This window comes from Triturus cristatus, chromosome 5_2, assembly GCF_964204655.1.
Source record: "Triturus cristatus chromosome 5_2, aTriCri1.1, whole genome shotgun sequence".
NCBI classification, from domain to species: Eukaryota; Metazoa; Chordata; class Amphibia; order Caudata; family Salamandridae; genus Triturus; species Triturus cristatus.
Genome location: NC_140588.1, coordinates 514,574,430 through 514,596,498, shown reverse-complemented (window position 1 = coordinate 514,596,498; position 22,069 = coordinate 514,574,430). Strand labels below are relative to the sequence as shown.

The 22,069-nt window shown below is 46.4% G+C and overlaps 1 protein-coding gene across 3 annotated transcripts in view; it reads left to right on the top strand.

Annotated features, from left to right (window-relative positions):
* Positions 1–22,069, top strand: part of MLH1 (mutL homolog 1) — a 388,689-nt gene that overhangs the window by 269,569 nt on the left and 97,051 nt on the right. For all 3 annotated transcript variants that reach the window (XM_085607539.1, XM_085607537.1, XM_085607538.1), the window contains one exon: positions 8,758–8,821. In XM_085607539.1, coding sequence (XP_085463665.1) covers positions 8,758–8,821 — 64 coding nt within the window. The remainder of the gene's footprint in view (positions 1–8,757; positions 8,822–22,069) is intronic.

The following is a 22,069-nucleotide window of genomic DNA, read 5'->3' as shown; positions in this document are numbered from 1 at the left end:
GAGTTAGCCACGAAGCCCATCTGGTTAAAAGGAAGGCGCGCTGTTGTTTCGGCCCAGGCCTGTAGCTTTACCAATATAATGCTTGCATAATACAGACTCCACGTCGAGAAGTGCAATCATTCGATAATTTTTAGGCTCGTTTCTCTTCCCACTTTTGTAGATTGGGTGAATGATAGCACCTCTCCAGGACTCTGGAACGGTGTTATTTAGCCTACAGTAGAGAAACCGGGGGTCAGGTATTCTGATGATAGGTTGACATCGGATTTAATGAAACCAGTAGAAGGTGCACAGTCCGTGGCAGAACAAAATAGCAAAACAATAGTTAATGTAGAGAAATGCAAGAGATCCTACAAATAATCGGGGCAACCCCTCACAGGAGGTAGGAGTCCATCAGCCCACCCTTATTGGCGGAGCATCGTCATCTGGTACTCCTGGGAATCACTGTCTAGGCCCATAAACGCAGATCCCCAGGGACTCTGCCTAGGTGCACCGACCAGTGATACCCAGAAAGGGAATAAACTCCTGCCAGGGTGTGTACCCAAGTAGTTGTGGGCTCCAGTGGTGTGCAGTGCAAGAAAGTGAAGTGGAGTTAAAAATGAATACTTGGTCAAAAAATATATTTAATGTGGATCAACCAAGTTTCATGTCTAAAAGAACCTATAGTCTGTTATATATTTTTACAGGCTAGTCTTTGGTTCATGTGAAAGTGTGGTCGACATGTTTCAGCCGTTACGGTGACTTAACCCGGCTTTCATCAGGACCGAAAGAAAGAGCTACTGCAAAACTAATTGTAAAGTGATAAAACTAAGCCCATACACCAAATGTGAGTGTGGGATACCGGTGTGGCAATTGCCACCCTACCACAAAAGGCTCAAACTAGAGCGTAAGAACGATGTCTTCATTCCCAGCTTTGTGTGGGAGAACAGCCTCACCTCACCCGGCTGACTGCTCGGAGAAGGAGGCACCGCTCTGTCCGTCGATACCTCTGACTAACTCGCAAGCTGTCTGGGATTTAACCTGTGCCTGGGGGAGACCATTTGGGCCTGGGGCTCCTTCAACTCTTGCTTTCGTTATAAAGCGTGAGATCTTATTTTTTAGGTCCTCTGGTGTCACATTATGTAGTTCTTTTTTGCTGATTCCTTATGTGTTGGTTCTTCTGTCAGTTTTTTTGCGGGATGAGCTCATCTCTGGCTCTCCTGTCCCAGAGGTGAGATCAAAAAGTTAACCGGACTGAGGGATTTGGTGTAAGCATCTTTTGTGTTGAAGTCCCCAAAGTGAAGTGATAAAAACTCACTCCATACGGCTCCGCTGATATTTGCACTACCGTAACCACTTGTACTTTGTGTGCTCCTATTTACGAGGGACCAAAATTGTTTCGAGTTAGGGTTTTCACTTTCATAAATGAGCTACAGCCATCATTGATCCGAGGACGCTTGTTTTTCCCTTCATGTTGAGATCCTAAAAGCTGCTTGGGTTTGCTTATAGTTGTTAAAGTTGTTTTTATTACTGGGGTTCTTCCTTGACAATTGAAGCGCTCGGTTTCTGTCAGTTTTTAATTTCCTTGTAGCTTTTGAAATGCGGAATTAAAAGATTTGTTTTCTCGGGCTCCGCCTAAGTGGCATTTCTTTGAGTAGTTGGTTTATAAGGGAAGTCCAGCCACTGTCTACGTGGGTATGTGACTCTAGGGATTGTTGTAATAAGGCTTTACTTTTTTCAATCAAAAAAGCAGCCGTGCTGTCCGGCCACTTTATCCGCAAACGTGCCATTAGGTTTTCCCACTTCCTGAGTACTTTTACATAACCTCCCGATGTTGAGCTGTCGATAGGCAGTTAATTTAAACATGACTTTGAGAGAGTTCGGTCTGGTCTTTTAAGTATTTTTTTTATGTTATGGAAATAGAGTGGACCTAACCTTAAGGAGCAGCAGAGTGCTGGAGAGAACATCACATGAACATGATGTCCTATGCATAGACTAGTATTGTGTGTTTGCGGAGCAGGAATTCCAGTCCGTCCTACACAGGGTTACAGAAACTAGAATGAAATGGTGAGAGGAAGTGTGAACATGCAGTGGAGACAGTACAGTACTAGACAAAACCTTGCATTCAAACTTTACTTATCTCCATTACACAGTCACACTTCGCTATCCTGCCCATGTTTGGGGTACAGGGAGATGGTGATTTGCTTAGATTCTAAAGAGTTTAAATGTTAATTGGTGTTGTTAGACTCCAGGGTTTCAGGAACCAAGGTTAGCAATTCAACCACTAGACCACATTTCAATGGCAAAGATTTTTAACTGTGACGGATCTATTTGCAGTGTAAATAATATGAAAGGTGTTGCCAAGATGGAAAAGGAGCAGGAAGTGCTCCGTGGAGCTCAGTCCTCTGCAGCATCAGGTTGTCCCTTCGGTGTGCACAGTTGATGTCTGCTGATGTGGCTATGGGTCTCTGCATGCTGGTCTGATGCACTTTCATTGGTGATCAGGGTGCCACGCACTGGTCCCAGGAGTGCCTGTGGATTGTACTCTCAGCTTGGGCACTGATGCCGCAGGTCCACCCTGATACTGGTGGATCATGATGATCAGAAGTTTTGGGGCAGGACTGCTTTACACCGACGGTTGGGTTCTGGTAGCGTCACGGTCTTGTTTGTACTTTCTTCTGGCAGCCCTAGGGCAGTCACGACTGGCAGCTGATGTCTTGGGAAGCTATGGGGCTGCTTCCATGGTGTCTGGGGTTTGCCAATGGAAGGCAGATCAGAGTGGGCTGTTTGGCCCCTGATGGTGTTTGCATCCAGTCTCATTGGCAATTTGGTCAGTGCTCTCAGTTAAACATCACTGAAGGTGAAGGGGTTTCTCCTGCAGACATCAGATTTTTTTCTGTGGAGCACATCTGGTTTGCAATTTGCCTTGCCCCTAGTTTGAGGTTGTTTCTGGTAGATGTTGTCAGGAATGCACAGTTTTCTCTGTCTCCAGGCGAGGAGCTGGCCAGTCTGCTGTCTGGAGTAGGAGGGACTGTGGCGCCAATTTGCCACAGTCAGACAAAGCCAACAGACACCATGTTTCTTGCCCTTTTCACTGGAGATATTGAACACTTGCGTAACTACCTTCCCATCAAGTAGATGCAGTAGCTATTTGGTGAGGTAACTTGTGTGGCATACACATTTAACCCTGCATTAAAAAGTTTCAGTGTCCTCCATCGACCCACCAACTGAAGTGCTCCCGCCTCTATGCCTCATAAGCACTCTGTCCATGTTAGTAATAATCTGCTGTTCACATTTCTTTATTTCTTTACTGGCTGAGCCATTACCTTCAAATAAACAAACCCTCTTGAACACTGCACCTCGTTCTCTCATTTGCCTTGATGAGATTATATTAACTCTTTTCATTAAAATTCACATCTAACATTCTCATAGATTACCAAGACTTAAATTGCCAACTCCTATCTCAACCCAGTAAAAATTGACACATCTACAGATCTTCTGTTCTAGGTACCAGACACTTCTGCCAAGAAAAGTACCTCTCATCCCCTGTAATATCAGTGATACCTGTAGAATGGGAGATTATTTTATCCTCTCCATCTAATTCTTCTCCCGCAACCATCAATATCTACAGTAATGCATAGATAATGATCCAGGCTACCCATTATAATCTAGAGTGCTTCAACCAGATTTTTATTTGGTTAGAAGTGAAAACTACTGTCTGCACCCTATATGAGGTATAGTTCTCTCAGCTTCACTTACTGGCAACTGATTCCCCCAGTTAGTCCCTACCCACCATGCACTTTTTCTCCCTCCAATATTTCTCTTGATGATTGTCTCACCACCGCTTCCAAACGCCGTAATAGGAGCCCTCATGGATGCAAGATATGTAGCCAAAAATACCTTCAGTGTGCGGGCCTCATCTCATCTCATGATTTTCACTTCCTTGCCATCAAAGAGATGTGGCTCAATGGCTACTTTGTGGTTGTTATTGCCAGCCTTGTTCCACCAATTCACAATATACTGCTTACAAAAGTAAGCCAGAGACGTTGAGGTGATGTGGCTTTGGTCAATCTTTACTCTCTCTCCTTTACCATACAGGATGGCTCAACATTCACCTCATTAGTATACTTTATAGCTAAGGCTATCACCTCTCCAGTCACCTTCCTGTTCTGTGCAGTTGGCTACTAACCACCCAAGACATACCTTCCAACCCAGATCTGTTAGTTGCCCAATATGTGTTTGTGCACTCCTATCATGTCATATGTGTGAGTGATACATGCCTCACACATATGACATGCCTTCAAAAGCCTATCCAATCTTAGTTGAAGATATGAATTGCCTTGGCTTCTAACAACTGGTCAAAGAACCTACGCATGATGGAGACTGCTACCTTAACCTTCTGTTTACAACAGAACCAAAATGGCAAGTGTCTTGATAACCATGAGCTATAGTGGGGTCAGACCATTTACTAATAAAATTATCTAGACACCTTGCTAGACAGTGAGCCAGGATTTGTTCTTCTTGGGTCCCCTCTACCCTTGCGTCCACCCTGAATAAAATACAACGGAAACCTAAATTCAGGCAATAATCCTGAGGATATTCTTAACCAATTTGATCTTCAAGTTAATCAAGGCCCTTGGTTCTTTTGTTCCCTCCTCTGTCAGAAACAGTTGTACCTCAAAATCGAATTATTGGTATGCAGACAACTTGTGCCAAGTGAAAAGCAAGGTAGAACGTTATTTCTCTCTGATTGTACAGAATGCTATATCCATGCCAGCGCCTACAAATAGGGATATACAAGGCAGAAGAAAAAAGAATACTACCACTCCAGCATCCCTAAATCTTCCCAGCACAGAGGAACTGTTCCACACTTTCAAGAAAGTGGTATTGCTCCCAAAAGCTTGTCTGCTCCCATTTCTGACTTCTGTGATAACCTCATGTTATTCTTGACCATCAAAATTAAATACCTGAGAGCCCCATCTTTCCGCTCTATAGTCATATAGTCATCCATCTCTCTACCCCTCCTAGATATTGCACCCTGTGAGAGTTTGTGCCTGACATGGAATCTGAAGTCAGCAACACCCTCATCTCCTTTAAAAAAAAAAAACTTTGTGTCCTTGGACATTGCCAACACCAGAGTCATCAATCCTAGCCTCCTGACACAATCACCTATCATCAATAATTTTATTAGCCGTTCCTTTGCAAGTGTGGAAAGCCACTAGTCCTTTAAGCATTCTATAGTTAGTCCCACGTTAAAGAAGGCTACAGCGTATCCTGTTATCCTAGCCAAATATGGACAATCCCAGGCCTCTGCTGGGTTACTAAGGTACTCAAAATTGTCTCGCGTCCACTCTCCACCCATCTGTAGTTCAGTGGTTTCCTCATTGACTTCTGTCTGGATTAAGGCCACCCTATTAAACATCGGAGAAGAGCTACATTTGGCCTGCCACCAAGGCCACCCTTGTGCACTGAAACTACTTGACCTATCAGCTGCCTTCAACACCATGGACAACCAGGTGTTCGAAGATAGAATGGTAACAACCTTAACTATGATAGAGTACCTCTCTGCTTTTTTACAGTGCAAATAACATCTACATCTTGATGATCGTGGTAAATGGTTTGCAGGGGGGCAAAGCAGTTGTGTTTGATCATAGAAAGTATATTTTCTATTCTGGGTGATAGTAGATGCCCTGTCAATTTCATTTTTAACCCTGGAATTGTGCTATGTTTTGTGTACTCTCCTTCCCATATCGGTTAGTTGGGAACTCCCATTAATATTACCAAACCGGGTATTAGCTGGTGCATGACCCAACAGCTGTTTCAGGTCCTGTTTTCACAACCTAAGGTTCCATCGGGATCCGCTCTGCACTTTCCTCTTATGAATGGTCATTTTCGGTTTTAGCTGTTAGGCTTCCTGTTCGGCATTTCCTATTCCTTTTTTTTTCTTTTTTGTGTGACATTCTCGAAGATCTTTGGATTTTCCTAAATTAATACACAGTCGCCGCTGTGCATTTAAACGTGAGACATTTTCCTTAGGAAGAGCTATTTTTGTTTTGCTAATAACTTTGTTGCCATTGACGAATCTTCACGGAACTTTCACAATAAAAAGTTTATCCACCTCTACTCTTTTCTGGAAAGTTTATGGGTAATCCGTCTAGCGGAAGGTGGGGGGGAAAAAAGGGGAGGGCGGGGGGAGAATTGTCCCAAAACACTTTTATCCCCTTGCATTTCCTACAGGGAAATTAGGCAACAATATTGGAGGAAAAAAAACAGCTGAACAGAATTGCGTCTCATTTGGCAGATTGCTATATCTTCAAACACAAAGCATGCTTTTTGCGATTTGGTGTACATCCTCTCAGTGTTTTTAAGAAATTAAAGTTGAAAATGAATAGATATCTGGAAGAGAGTCTTGCAAGATTCCCATGGACACATAACCTCAAATAATGAAGAGATCTGTTGACCGTGAGACATCTCACAGGAGCAAGAGGTTGGCTGCAACACAAACAGAAATGTTGCAGCTGCCGTGACAGGACTCAGGGACTGGGGGAAGGGTATGGATACCCTGACCCCTAAGCTCCTGTAGTTGAGGACCATGAGGGACCCAAACTCCCTGCCACCACCCACCCAGGGGTAAAAAAATTTAAAACTAATGTGAACGCTGTGATCACGTGGGCCTCTCAGGAGCTAACGTGATCCCCTATGCTCCAGAGAGAGTCTCGATGGAGCACAGCCTCCTACGAGACCCTTGTGAGAGCCCCACGGGATCGAACAAATAATAAAAAATAAAAAAAACCACAAAAAAATGAAAAAAGAACTGTGCACTGTTGGAGTTTGGCTTGCCATGGTGCTTGGGCGCAGTTAACTGATAGTATCTGAAATTATATCATTGGCTGACTTCACTGTGTGGTGGTACTTAGCCCTTTCAAAAGGAGCCTATATGCACACAAAGTAGTTCCCTTTGATGCCTGGGACAACTACTATGACAACGTGTGTTTTCTGAGACCACAAATGATTTTTTCTTTTAGTGTTTTTGTTTATATTCACGAGGGCCAGCAGCTCCTTCAACTATAACGTTTTTCAGAAACCATATAAAAATAAAACTAGCATTGGAAAAGCCAAAAGACTGGCAGCCCACACCAGACTTATTGACTTTGAAAGTGCTTGTTCAGGAATTAATGCAATTCCATTTTTTTTAAAACATAAAAAAATACTATTCAAATATTGTACCTCTGTCAGTTGTTAGTAGTGTTTACCTTGTACATTTCATGCTTTTACTTACAAGTCAAATGGCAAAGCCAGTTTTCCGCAGCAGACCCACTTTGCTGGTGTTATGAGGCATTGTTTTTTCTTGTCTGTACTGCCTTCAGTTTGCTCTGTATTTACTTACCCGTTTGTTGATTTTCCATAAATAAGCGCTACCTCAACGGACACTAGATATCGTACCGGACAGACTGAAGGAGATCTGCCTAGAGGCTCTCTTTGATCATGCTGCGATTGCCTGCCTAAGTAATCGGGACCTTAATAACACAGTCCCAAAAAGTCTCCCTTGACCCCACCCCGGTCAGTGTGGTTGGTCGTAATAGAAGATAGGGCTTCTCAGTTCAGGTGACCCAACTCTGTACCAGTACTCGCACAATGACAACTTGGGATAATGTCTAATGGAAGCTGGAAACATGGCCATTTGTGACAAACGCACACTTGATACAACCTTCTAACATAGTACGATTTTAATTACTTGGTTCGTATATAAAAATGTGTAATTCAGTTGTGGAGCAAGTTATTGAAACATTCTGTGTTCGCATACAAATTACTGTTTATGTAAAACTGTGATTAGCACAATATTCAACAACCACATAATCAGTTTATCATAAAAATTCAACTTATTATGCAATGTATTTTGTGTGTAATGGACCGGCCTGTATGATGTGTGGAGCTTTATTCTCATTAGCTTGGCATGTGACTGGAAATCCTGCAATGTCAATGTTCATCCCTCTGTGGCGTCTTAGGGGTCAGCTGCATGGAATGGCATGTTGATGGGAGAATGTTGGTGGGGCGGCTGGCGTTGGAGGCTGGAGAGAGGCTGAGGAGCTGGAAACAATCGGATGGCTTGGACATTTCTCATGGAGAATAAACTACAGTTTACCCAACTTGCAAACCCTACTCATCTCTATTCAGGAGAGCCATTCTGTTGCACACGCTCTGTGGTCTTTGTGTGGGGTAACATTATTCAAATGCAGTATAATAGCATACACCATGAATTTTTTTACGATTTGAAGGCTAAAAATTACTAAATGAGCCGTTATACGTTGTACCCCTCACGACCTATTCACCCTGCAAATGTCACCCTCCCCTCCCCTGTCACGTCTCGTGCATGCACATCATTTTAGCCAGGCCGATCTGAATGAAGTGGAGCTCGAGCCACAGAAAGGATTATGTAGCCATGACAATACACAAGGAAGGTGAGGTGTCAGGTCAGAAAGTTGCATTAACTTCAATTCTGTTTTGCCCCCTGCGCCTTCCAAGCTGCCCTACTGCCCAGGACGCTTTTGCTACTCGAAGTTGTGCGGTTCTACCATGTTTACGCGAGCCCAGCGTCCGACTGTAGGAAAGAACACCTATCCTGAAGTAAACTTTGCAAGAGCACCACACACACACTGTGCTACTTGTCCTCATGCAGTACTTCTTTTTTGTTTTAATCTAAGAAAGTGTGAAAAAATGTTAAGGGAGGAAATAAAATTCCTTTTTCCTAAATGATTTATCTAAATGCAATCTTTCTTTCAGCCAAGAACTTTTCTACCAGATATTTATTTATGACTTTGGGAACTTTGGAATTTTAAGATTATCTGTAAGTATGTATATTAATACATTTATTTTACTTTTACAGAGATGTGTTTATTGAGTATTTGTAGGGCGCTCCGTTTGTGGCCACTCACTGTTTTTCAGGGCAGATTGTGCCTATTTGATATAAAGGTAAATGTAAATTTGATACTTGTATAGCGCACTACTCACCCGTAAGGGTCTCAAGGCGCTTGTACGAATACCGCTGTGGAACCCATCCTGGCTTTCCCTGTGAGGGGTCCACTCCTGGGCACCCCCAAGGTGGAGGCCAGGCATCCTTAGCGTTGTGGGGGCCGTTGTGGAGATTAAGCAAGCTATTGCCCAGAGTTGCAGAGTGGGACTCCATGATTGGAATAGGCACCGAGGCGAGAATTATCAGGTCCGTGGAATTTCTGAGCCCAAGACCCGCCGAGGCAGGGAATTGAACCCTGGTCCCGGGCTAGACCTCTGCATCAGTGTCTGCCGCTCCAATCATTGAGCCACACATATCCACCAGGATCAAGCTTATTAAAATGAAGTGCAGCAAAAAATAAGGGTAAAGTCCTAGTTCATGCTGTTAACAACTCCGGTTTAAAGAAAGCAAGGCGTAAGGGCAGTCATCGGGGGAACTGAGGTATGTGGGGTCTCTCCATGTTTATAGAACTAGTAGGAGCACATAAACTCATCCTTGTGTCCTGCTGTGGTCAGCCTGTGTAAAAAAAAAAAAAAAAATCAAGGTTACTTTCTTTTAATAAGGTATTGCTTTTTTGGGGTGGGGGGTATAGGCAACATTTTTGAATCGGCACGTATCCAACTTTTCATTGTAAACAAAACGTAGTTTTGCAAGAAATGGTTCACACCTTTGCACCCTAAAAGTCTTCCCAAATAAAGTTGTGAATCGTTAGGAATAAATGCAAAACAAGCATTGACAAAGTCAGTAGGTGTGACATAAAAGTGAAAGTGTTTCTTGATTGTGTAGTGAACGAGTGTATTAGTACGAGAGTTAGCAGGTGGGTGTATGACACAGGAGTAAGTGCTCGGCTGTGCGCCATTAATTAGGAACTTGTTGAGGTGCACTGCTCACAGTGGACAGCAGGCGACTCCAGTCTCTGGGCCCTCATCTGCAGCTGAGGGTGCCCTGCCACAGTCGGCAAAGTAGAGCTTTCCGTTCCGCGTGGAGTGGCCCTGTGCTGTGAGAGCGGTAGGGCGTAACGTTGATCTGTTGCCCAGAGCAAGCATACGTTTGCACCCCTTGACCTCTTTGACGCTTCTTCCGTGGCTTCAGCCAGTACTGAGCATGATTTCTTTTAATGTTTGTTATCGTTATAAAAGGAAAAAACTATAAATCATGATAACTAATGCTTCCAACCAGAGCCGGTCTTTGCTAAGATAGCGCCTGGGTGGAGAGAAATTTGGCGCCCTTGCTGATGATGGTGAATAAAACGGGGCAGCTTTGGGGTGGTTTTGTGTTCTCAGGTCAGTACCTGGATTAACGGGGACTGGCACCTGACCTCAAACACCCCCGGACCTCCCCCAGCTCACCTAAGTCACCAATAGCTTAAGTGCCTCACAGATGATGGTTTTGTTGATGTGTGCCAGCAGGGGTGAGAGGGTGAAGGCAGGGCAAGGAAAGGGGCTAAAAGGGTGTTAAAAACATTATCCGCAGTATGATTATGAAGGGCTAAAACCACTTTAAACTGGGAACTCAGACAGAAACGAAGAGGCGGGAACAAGGACAAGGCTAGAGCAAGATGAGAGGGGGCTGCTGTTGGCATGACATTACTGCACACACCTCTCCGCGCCCCCCCAAAAAATTGGCGTCCTGGGCCCAGCTCGCCCAGGCTAAAGGCGGCCCTGCTTCCAACACCGAATGGCTTCTCTTTGGATTACCTAAAACCTGAACTACTCTTCCAGGAAAGCAGTAGCTGACGGGGACTGACCCATTGCCCGTCCGTGTTTGCTGTTCTGTGCACGGATCCAAAACGTCAATAACCTTCCTAAAGAGCAATTAATAATCAAAGCTCTTCTCTGCTTATATTATTGTTTCTTCTTCACTACTTTAGCGCTGGCAGACCGCTAAAGTTGTCTTTCCGCTAGACCTAAATACATTGTGTTTTGCGTACTTTACTATGAGATGAGGGTCTGAGAGACTTCCGGTCCAAAATGGGTCTGTGCTTTTATCTATATTTTTGGGGGGCTTTTTCTGGGCTTAAAATTCATCCTACATCTTCACAAGTAAATGATTCATTTCTGTGTAAAAGCTAGCAGTTTTGTTTTCTGTGACGTATCCTGGGGTGGTTAGAAGCTGAGGTATCCAGGTTTATGCCTTAGAACCACTCTCTCAGGTTATTCTGGCAAAATTGTATGCAGAAACTGCAGCCTACCAGTCCCAGCAAGGACCAGCCAGGTTAAAGGTGGGAAGCCTTGAGAACTCAGTCATTCCAGATCCGAATAGAGATAAACAAAGGGCTCAAATAGATTCAGGTAAACCCAGGTAAACTACCACATGCCTAGCCAGCACTAGCCACATACCCTCACTCGTGCCCAATGAAAAGCTCATAAGCAATTTAAAACTGCCACTTACTGCTTACCAGTGGTTCTGCTCCCCTAGACTGCCCTGCATCACAATACTCCCCTTGCCCGAAGAAGAGAGAAACAGGCCTTCAATGCAGGTGGCTACCACCATCGCACAATGCTCCTTTGCATAAGTTGGAAGAATGGGTATGCTAGAAGAAAAAATCAAGCTAAGTCAGCAAAATGGTGCTAAGCTGATGCCCCATATGCCCCCTCTAGAAAGGCAAGTACACAATAACATGTATTTGATTCATGTTTCTGATCTCGACGAATTCTCTGATCTAGTTGGCTTCTAATATTCTCTTCAGTGTTACTCTGTTAATTCTGTTTTTTTCTTACACTTTTCAGTGGTCAAGATGATGTAGTGTGAGACAAAACTTATAGTTAAATATTTAAGTGAATTACAAACATCATATACAGCAATATTTATGTCACATGATAAAAGTCCTCTAATAGCTATATCTTACAATAGATTCCACATTTTTGAAGTATCCTCAGGCGTCACACTCGATCTGAATTTTATACCACAGAACACCCCTAGGTTGTGACCAAGCAGTGTTGACCTTTGAATCACCAACTGGAAGTGACATCGTTGGTTAAAGTTACCAGCAGCTGTGGTTGACATCAGTTTATTTTTTCCTTGCACCACAGGCACTTGGCGCCAGAACACTCCAGAACATTTTTGCACTTTGATTTTTCTCCAAAATGTATAGTTTTCCCATCCTTTTATTACAGGATAGTAGGTTTCATCCAAGTTCCCTGGGGGTTGAAGGCCCCTGTCTCACACCGGCCTGCATGTCAGAACCCTACAGCTTTATGTCAACTCAGAGGTGGACATCCTTCATAAAATGACTGGGGCAGGCACTTTACCAAAAGAGAAATGTCCAGAACTATATTTACTTGCCTGCAAAGAAGGAATATGCATTGTTTTTTTTTTTGTTTTTTTAAAAACCTTTATTTACACTTCGAATATTGACAGTCATGGGCCTACAACCGCCCGGGCCGGCCGCTAATGTAGAGAAAACAACAATACAGCAGTTTAGAAGAGCCGAAGCGAACCGCACACCTAACGGCTGCAGCCGCCCACAACTGAACATAGTATTTCAGAAAGGTTTCTTATAAACTTTTTACAAATAAAACAACAAAAAGAAACTTACACCAGGCAAAAGAACTCCATTAACAGGGACTTGCTCTCTCATGGGCGGGGGACAACAGCGACAACGAAGCCAATTACACATTTATTTGCGTGAAAAAGGGCACGGGGGGCAGGAAGAGGCTCGGTCATCCCTCCCGCAAAGCGACCAGGAACATCAAAGTCAAGGGGACATCGTTACGTCTGGTGCGACCACCAAGGGGGGGGCGCATATATCCCCCCGATAGGAATTCCAGGGACCCCACATCTTACTCCATGCCCTAGGCTTGCCTCTGGCCACATAAACCGTCTTCTCTCGGAACATGCACCAATCCATGTTTTCTTTCCATTTCGTAACTGTGGGGGGCCGGCCGGACCCCCAGAGCTGCGCAATGTCCCTTTTAGCGATCATGTTGCCCAAAGTCACCCAACGTTCTTGTGCCACATCGCAGTCAGTCGGTTCCCACACATTCAACACACATCGCCGAGCCTCAGGGAGCAGCGCCACACCCGTAACCTCCTCCATCACTGCATGTACACCAGTCCAGAAACGTATCACCTTCGGGCACTCCCACAGAATATGAAGAAAAGTACCAAGAAAGCCACAACCGCGCCGACATAAACCATCACTTGTGTAACCCATGTGAAGCAAGCGGGGACCGGTGACATAGACCCTATGTAGTATCTTCAACTGCACAAATCGAAGGCGAGCCGGTATAGCAACCTCCCTCGGTGAGGCTACGGCCGCGACCCAGTCCTTGTCATCCAACTCTAGGCCATCAGCGACCCAGACCTCTCGCAAATGTGTGAGAAGGTCCGCTCGAGTATTAATCAGTTTTTTGTAGATCAGGGAAATAGTACTGTCTGGCAGGTAACCATCAAGCAGACGATCTTCCAACGGGGAGGCCTCGGGGATAACTGCAGGATTCGGGAAAGCTGAGAGTAACGCATGGCGCATCTGCGCATAACGAAAGAACTCCCTATCGCTCAGCTCATATTCCGTCTGAAGAGCTTCAAACGATTTAAAAGCGCCCTTCGTCCAAAGATCCCCCACACGACTAATTCCGATCAAGTCCCACTTCTCAAAGCCTTTCGAACGCCATAAACCTCCCAACGCGTCCGACGCATACAGTGGAGTCGCACGAGACAGACGGCCCGTCCATCCCGTAGCAGCGGTGGCACAACGCCAGGCGCGCACCGCATTTTTAGTAGGACCGGTCAATTTAGTACTTCCCTTCGTAGAATAAAGCGCCCTATTGAAATCTCTGCCCGGCAACAGTAGCTTATCCATCTCGTACGCGGGGTTCACCGCAGGGCCGTATGTCCCATGATTCACCGCCACCAACTGGGACGCCCAATAATATCGTCTAATATCAGGGAGAGCTATGCCACCGTCGTACCACGGTAGGGTCAATTTAGCGAGAGCAATGCGCGGTCTCCCATCCCAAACTAACTGCCTCTGTAAGCTCTCTACCTCACTAAAATATCGGGCGGGCACCACGTCCAGCGTATTCTGCAATGCATACAGAAAGCGTGGAAGAGACATCATTTTGAATAAGGCTGCCCGGCCAAGCGGTGATAGCGGGAGCTTACGCCAACGAGCTACATCGGCCCGCAGCCGCTGGAGCGGGGGCAACAGATTCAGAGCATAACGGACCGCCGGATCGAGGGATACGTGGATACCTAGATATTTGAATCCAGAATGTGAAATCTGAATTGGACAGCCACGCGGGAGGAGAGGGGGGTCGCCAACCAGCACATAGACACAGGATTTCACCCAATTAATGACAAGCCCTGAATTGCGACCAAAGGAGTTCAATACATCAAATAAGACTATCAACGATTTCCGCGGAGAGGTGAGATAGAGCAAAATATCATCTGCGTAGAGTGACACGCGATCCTCAAACGTCGGTGTCCACCGAATACCCGTCATGGAGGGTTCCCACCGGAGCCACGCCGCCAGGGGCTCCAACGCAAGAGCAAAAAGAAGCGTGGACAGGGGGCAACCCTGCCGCGTTCCCCTGCCAAGCAAAAAGGGGGCAGAAACTCTACCATTCACCACCACCTGCGGCAGTGGTTCCACGTATAGCAACTTCACCCATCCAATGAATCCAGGTCCAAAACCAAACCTAGCCAGCGCCGCCCAGAGATATGACCATTCCAGCGTGTCAAACGCCATCGTGGCGTCAAGAGATGCCAAAATGTCAGGCTCCCGAATAGAGTCAACTCTCGCGAGGACTCCATGGAGGCGCCGCAGGTTCAGCGCGGTGTTGTGGTGCGGAATAAAACCAGACTGGTCCGGGTGTACCAGGTCACCGATGACTTTAATCAGACGATTAGCGAGCACTTTAGCGAGAATCTTGGGTTCAGCGTTTAGAAGGGAGATGGGCCTATAAGACGCACAGCAATCACGCGGTTTGCCCTCTTTATGGAGCACCACAATGGTCGCTAGACGTTGATCACGCGGCAGGGCGCCGGCCTCTCGGGATGCAATAAGCATCTCGCGGAGATGAGGTGCCAACCTATCTGGACGAAGCTTGTAGAGCTCGATCGGAAGGCCGTTGGGGCCGAGAGCCTTTCCTGAACGGACCGAGCGAATCGCCGATGCTATCTCATAGTTTGTAAGCGCCGCGTCCAGCAGTTCTTTATCATCGACCGAAAGGCACGGCAATGCAATATCTCGCAGCAATTGACGAGAGTCGTCTTCTGGCCTCTCCGAAACCGGAGAGTAGACGTCCCGCAAATGGTCCGCAAAGCAGCTCACAATCTCCCCCGGATCCGTAACACTCACAACATCAGCACGCACAATCACCGGGACCACACGACTCGCTCGCTCTCTCTTCTCCAGCCATGCAATCAACCTTCCAGCCTTGTCGCCAACATCATACAAGCGCCCCTGTTGCTCCCTACTAGCGAGCTTGGCAGCATCCGTAACCAACGCCCTGTCATCCGCATGTCTCAGGCAAAGGGCATGGAGTTTGTCACGCGTGACCCCTCGCCCGAGATCTTCTTCCAAGTCAGTTATGTCCGACTCCAGGCGTACCACCTCCTCAGTTTTACGCCTCTTAGCATGGGAGATCAAGGACAGGGCCTGCCCACGGATGACCACCTTGAAAGCCTCCCACAACGTTACGGCCGATGAGACTGAACCCTGATTTTCCTCAAAATAACGGTCCAGAGACTTAACCAAAAGGGCACGAGTCGTGGGGTCATGCAAATACCAGGGATTAATCGGGGCCACCCTCCCCTCTACCCCCATGGCCACATCTAAGTGGAGCAGGACCGGGGAATGATCAGAGATGCCACGGGCCAGATGTCTGACCTCCCCGATCATTTGGGCTTGGGCGGCCGGCATCAGCATATAGTCCAATCTAGATAAGGAGCCGTGGACGCCAGAGTGAAATGTAAATTGGGCGAGCCCCGGATGCATTGATCTCCAACAGTCCACAAGCCCCATAGTGTCGATAAAGCCACCCAGCCAGGAATGCGCCCCGGGGAGGTCTCTGGGAGGGTGCCGATCCACTCTACCCGACACCACAGAATTGAAGTCACCACCCACCAGCAAGAGGCCCTCCGGGAGCCCAAGCAGCAACCCTCCCAAGTCCGCAAAGGTAGTGGTTTGCAACCCCGGGGGGACATAAACTGAAACCAAACACAAAGTCCGTCCTTCCCACCGGCCCACCAACACCACGTAGCGCCCCAGGTCGTCATGTATCACCTCATCAATTTCCAGCGGGAGAGAGGATCGAACCAAAATGCCCACCCCTCTGGAGCCGGTAGTAAAACCAGAGTGGGCCACCAAACGGTAGCCCTTTCTATTCATAGCATGGCATGAGTGTCCCACCAAATGCATCTCCTGCAACAGAACCACATCAGGAGAGAGACGTTTCAGATACTGTAGCACCACCCCTCGCTTCAATCGGTCCCCCAAACCATTGACATTCCATGTTAAAATGCGCAACCCCCTACCCCCCATTTCCACAGCAACGGACACCCCACCCACGTTGAGAGTTAAAAACAGCACACTGATTGCCTGGTATAAAACGAACACCACACAAAAACAACACCCCTACCGCCACCCCCCCAACTCCCGCTACACACCCCCCCACCCTGCACCCCTGCACAGGACCATTAAGCCACCCCAACTCGCAGTGTGCCTGTCGCCCCCCCATAAACCTACTCTACGGAAAGAAAGAAGGAAACCCCCCCCCCCGAAGAGGAAGAATCTCACCAGATACCCCGCGGCCTCCCCATGATGAAGGAAGGGTAATGCAGTCCTAGAAAAGAAAAACCCCAGTACATCAAACCCAAGTCGGGGGTGAACACAAGATCGTCAAGGAACCACAAGTCATTCGTTCACCCTTGTTCCGCTGATCCACCACCCTCATCCGCAGCTCGTTCCACCCCGCCGTGCCGACGGTGCAAAGTGTCAAGCCAATCCTCAACCGCCTCGGGCCGGTCAAAAAAATGAGTCCGTTCTTCCAGTTCAATACGTAGCTTGGCCGGGAAAAGCATAGAGTACTTCAAGCCCATGTCCCTCAGCCGCCGCTTGACAGTCATAAAGCCCATTCGCTGTTTCTGCACCGATTGTGTAAAGTCAGGATAGAAACTGATATCCGCATTGTCATATTTCGTCGGGCCATGCACACGGGAGGCCTGCAGGATTGCGTCACGGTCCCGAAAGTTGAATATCCTGGCAATGATAGGTGGTGGTGGGGCCCCAGGCCTCGGCCGGCCCCCCGGAACTCTGTGTGCCCGCTCCACCGTAAAGAAGTTGCTGAGGCCTTTCGGCGCTAGTTTGGTCAGGATCAGATCTTCCACAAAGAGATCGACCGGCCCATCCTCCGACCTCTCCGGTACACCGATGATGCGTACATTATTCCGCCGGGCCCTGCTTTCAAAATCCTCCAGTCTCTTAGCAGAGAGGTCGCTGAGGGTCCGCAAACTACGGATCTCCGTCTGCAATTCAGAGACATCCGTCTTGAGGCCAGATGACGTGAGATCGAGCGATTTGACCTTCTCACTAGTTTTTGACAGATCTGCCTTAAGTAAGTTGATATCGATCAACACGGTGTCAAGCTTGTGGGTCAGCGAGTCGAATTGCTGGCCGACCGAGGCCTTCATGGCATCGATGGCACCCATGACATCTTGTAGTGACAATTCCGTCGAGGGTGACGGGCCCTCCTTGGCTGCATCTGAAAGCCCACTCGATCCAGGAGATCCCTTCTGCTGGGCGTAGCGGTCCATGTTGTTAGCTTGCACGTAGCTACCCCTCCGGGGAGCTCTAGACTTGTGCTTGTCACCGTCCAGCCGGGTCGTCATCACTCAGCAGGGAGAGCAGATCTAGTATACCTGTGAGGTGCAGCAATCACCCTGGGGAGTCCACCTGACTGATGGACAGCCCCCTTTATCAATGTCACTCGATCGCTACAGATCGGTCCCAACGCAGAGCGACTGCGAGCGCCCGCCACCAGACTCGTAGAGGAAAGTCAAAAGCGAAAGTGAAACCAGGGGGGGACGGGCCCGCCCAAGACCCCAGAGCCGTTGTTGTTCGATTGGAGCTCGGGGACAGGGCCAACCCAAGTCCGGGGTGGCGCCACGGTACAGGCCTCTCTCCGGAGTACAGGATAAGTCGAGTTCCCAAAGTCCGATTTAAGTTCCGAAAACGGGAATCACCTCCGCTTCGGTTCACCAGGAATATTCCTTCAAATTAACAGGATTACAGCCAGGATAGATGTGGGAGGCCGCGAGGGTCCCGGGAGCCCTGTGCCTACGCGTCCATCTTGGTTGCGCGCTAGGCTCCTCCCCGGAATATGCATTGTTGATGAGATCATCAACTTGTAGTTTCTGACCATGGAAAAACTAATCAAATCTCCTTTCTAAGATATTAGCTTATTGTCAACTAGCAACAAATCCTTGTGTGTTGCCTTCATCTAGTTCCTACAGTGCGGATACATTCTGTGATGCGGCAGTTGCCAGAATGTTCAGACCCAAATCCCTCAGCACTCACTCTGCCCCAGAGAACACATTTCCTTCTGTCGTACATTGAACTCCTGAATCAAGGAATTTTGGAAAAAATTAAACATGGGCAGGAAAGTTGTGCTTCTATGTCCCTGCCACTACTAGCTTTATACCGCTCTGGTAGATCATTTATTCCTACCCCTAATTAAGGATCTTTTGCCTACGTGTTCAAAGATCGCATGTGCACACCTAGGAAGGTGTGGTCTGGCTTCCCAGTGAATGGATAAGCATGCTAGATGGCCGCGCTTTTTAACAACAAGACCATCCAGAACTCTGCAAACAGAATCGTCCTTAACCTCCCACACAGAACTCACATTACACCATACCGCAGGGAAATACACTGGCTTCCAATACACAAACGCTCTCAATTCAAACTCCTAAAACACACATTCCAGGCATTCCACAACTCATGCCCCCCCTACCTGAACAGTCTCATCTCCTTTCACCAACCATCCAGACACCTCCGCTCTGCAGGAATCCTACTTGGTTACAACCCATGCATACACTTAATTAGATCAGGAGTACGAACATTCTCTTACAACGCTCCTAAGGCGTGGAACGGCCTCCCTCTCCACATCAGAGCTTCCTCTCTTCTTGAGTTCCGCTAGGTGCTGAACACCTGGCTTTTCTATTAACCAGCCTACCATAGGTAGGGCTAGGCACACACACCTGCTTAGCCGCAGGATACCCTCGCGAGTGATAGTGCGCTTTGCAACTACACATAACAAGACATTATTTGGTGTGAAAGCCTCTACATTTCCTTATATGGTGTAAGCAGAACACCAGCCTGACTTTGGAACTGGCCTCACTCCAAATCTGTTCCTTCAGCGGTGTTGGAAATTCAGAGAGCATTTTCTCTCCTCTGCAAGAGCACTGTAAGTACTACCTCTTTGTCTCTAGGCAAAGCCCATCTAGAGGGAGGCAGCATAGTTTGAGGAGAGAATTAAGGTACAGTTCCAACAACCACAATGAAGCATTAATGTCCAGCTAAGGATTGCATTTCCCTCTACATTAATGATATCACAAACCTATATGTACAGTATAAACAGAACTTACCCAATGGAAAGTGTATCGCACATAATACCAAACAAAATTCACCAATACTACACAGCATGATACAATGAGCTGGTAATCCCACTTTGAGAATGGTACTCTAATGTACACAGGATTTAACACAATAGGTGTTAAACACTATTCAGTCATAAAATCAGAGCCCCTGTCTAAACGTAGTATACAGTGTTAGCAGAGATCTAACACAAATCTCGGGCATCAGCCTTGCTTGGAACTTACATGGAACTGAAAAGACCCACAACATGCAGTACTGATATGGAATAAAAACATTCACAGACCTCTAATGTGTCATGGTAACGCAGGTAGGGGGTATCCTTTGTTGTCAGAGCTCTCCAGCTCCAAGGGCATGTGACAACCAGAGGTCATGGACAGCAGCAGTGAAGGTACACCTGCCGGCTGCTGGACCAAGTCTCTCATGATCTGAAGATTCATGAGAACATGAAGGTCTGAGATCGTGCAAGACTTGCCCATCTCAGTAACCTCCTTGAACTTTGTTGTATATCTATCTCTCCAGCTTCCCTTGTTGCCTTACTGGTCAGTCAGCACTTCTACCCAGGCCCAAACCCAGAACCAAGTAAGACATGAAAGGTGTATCTGGGCAAGAGTTTAAGTTTTGAGTTTCTTAGGATGAAATATCCAAATCAATGTAGATAGATCCGATGAAATTAGTCATATATTCGTGCTTTATTCATCAAGTAGGAAAAAGGAAGAGAGATGGCACAGCCAACACGTGTTTCGCCCCCTAACAGGCCATCGGGCCTGGGGCTTCCTCAGGGCTGTACATAGGCAATGTTACAACATAGGTTATTTAAAAAGTGGAGGAAGAAGAAAAATGAGAAGGACAGAGTTGAGGTGCGAGAGATGAAAGAAATATTATTACAGGAGGTTAATGTGATTAAGAAAGGGGAGTATATGGGTGAGGGATTCGCGAGAAGTAAAGTGGAAATGAGAAGAAGTGTGTTAGAACAAAAGTTAAATTGTGTCGGGTAACAAGGAAAAGACAGGGGGAGTGCATTGGGTATTAGTCGTAAGGAAGTATGGGTATTGTTAGTTTAGTTTATAATTGTACCAGTTAGAATGCGTGGTATGTTAATCAGAAGTATCAATAAGTGATGGGGAATAGATATATAGAAAGTAACATATTAGAAGTGAGAGAAATTATTCAGAGAAGGTCGGCATTACATAAATCAATGTCATACAGTACAATTTTGAAAACACGACAATACGAGGATGGTCATTTTAAAACATAATAGCACCAGATAAGGAACGAAAACAAAATAATGTTAAATGTAATTAGGGCCCGACATGAGGAGAGCGTGCGTAGGCGAGATAGGTTGAAGTCAATTGAAAGTATACGAGGTGCAACAAGATGCAACAAAATCATAGAAAAACATTATAGAAGTCAATTTAAAAGACAGGCGGTCATTCAGGAGAGAGAGAAAGATGTTTGCATTTAGCATGAGAGCAAGATTATACAAGGAAACACGCATATGTAAAATGAGTCAATGCGGATTACAGGAGGTTTCAGGGCAATCGTGCAATCAATCTAGCGCAGGTTAAACAAAACGTAAAAAGACATGAGTGAAATAAGGTTGCCACATAAGGTTCAAGCGTTATAATTAAATGTTTAGTCAAAGACCGAGATATCCATTGAAATCAATTGTAAAAAGCGAGCGTCACCTCACCTGAGATGATACCCTGTGGCAGGGAAGGCCAGAAATGAACATTACTGACTCTTGTTAAACCTAGGTTGTGGTTACTTCATGCCTGGCTGTTATTACGTGTACCCACCTCTCATAGAAAAATATATAGCCAATAATAACCAGCTCTTGACCCTAGACATCTGAGCTCCTCATATAATGGCTGGGTGTCAAAGCTTGATTCACTCGAGGCCAGTGACTGGATGTCCTGGCAAGAGAGATAGATGATCTCTACTCTGCAAAGTCCCTCCCACAGCATTCTGCACTCTTTTTAAGTGTTGTCGTTGGAACAAAGGGAGGCCATAATAGAGGCTGTTGACATCATCTAGCCCGAAATTTACAGTGGCTTCCACCACTAAGGCCTTATGTGTAGCTGAAAGAAAAGGCAAGATAGGCTTTCGCTTGACTGTCTGCAGGTAACACCTGCCAACTACTGTGAGAAGTTGGCCTGGTATATGCTGTCCACTAATTAAAGTGGGTACCTTTCACCAGTCCAAACGGCCCTTATTGATGATTAGGTTAAAGACAACCTTTATAAAAAGCGATCCTAGTGGAAGCTGTGGAGAGAAGCCTTCAGGCTAAGTCTCGAAGGAATGTAAAGCAGCTTTTTTACCAGATCAGAACCTCGTGAATGACCAAATGAATGGAGAACCACACAAGAGATATATGAAATTTATGTATTTATTACTAAACACTCTCTACTAACCTCTTTATGAGATTAGAGCACAAAGCACACAATATTAAATCTCTAGAACAACAGTAAATAGCACAATACACA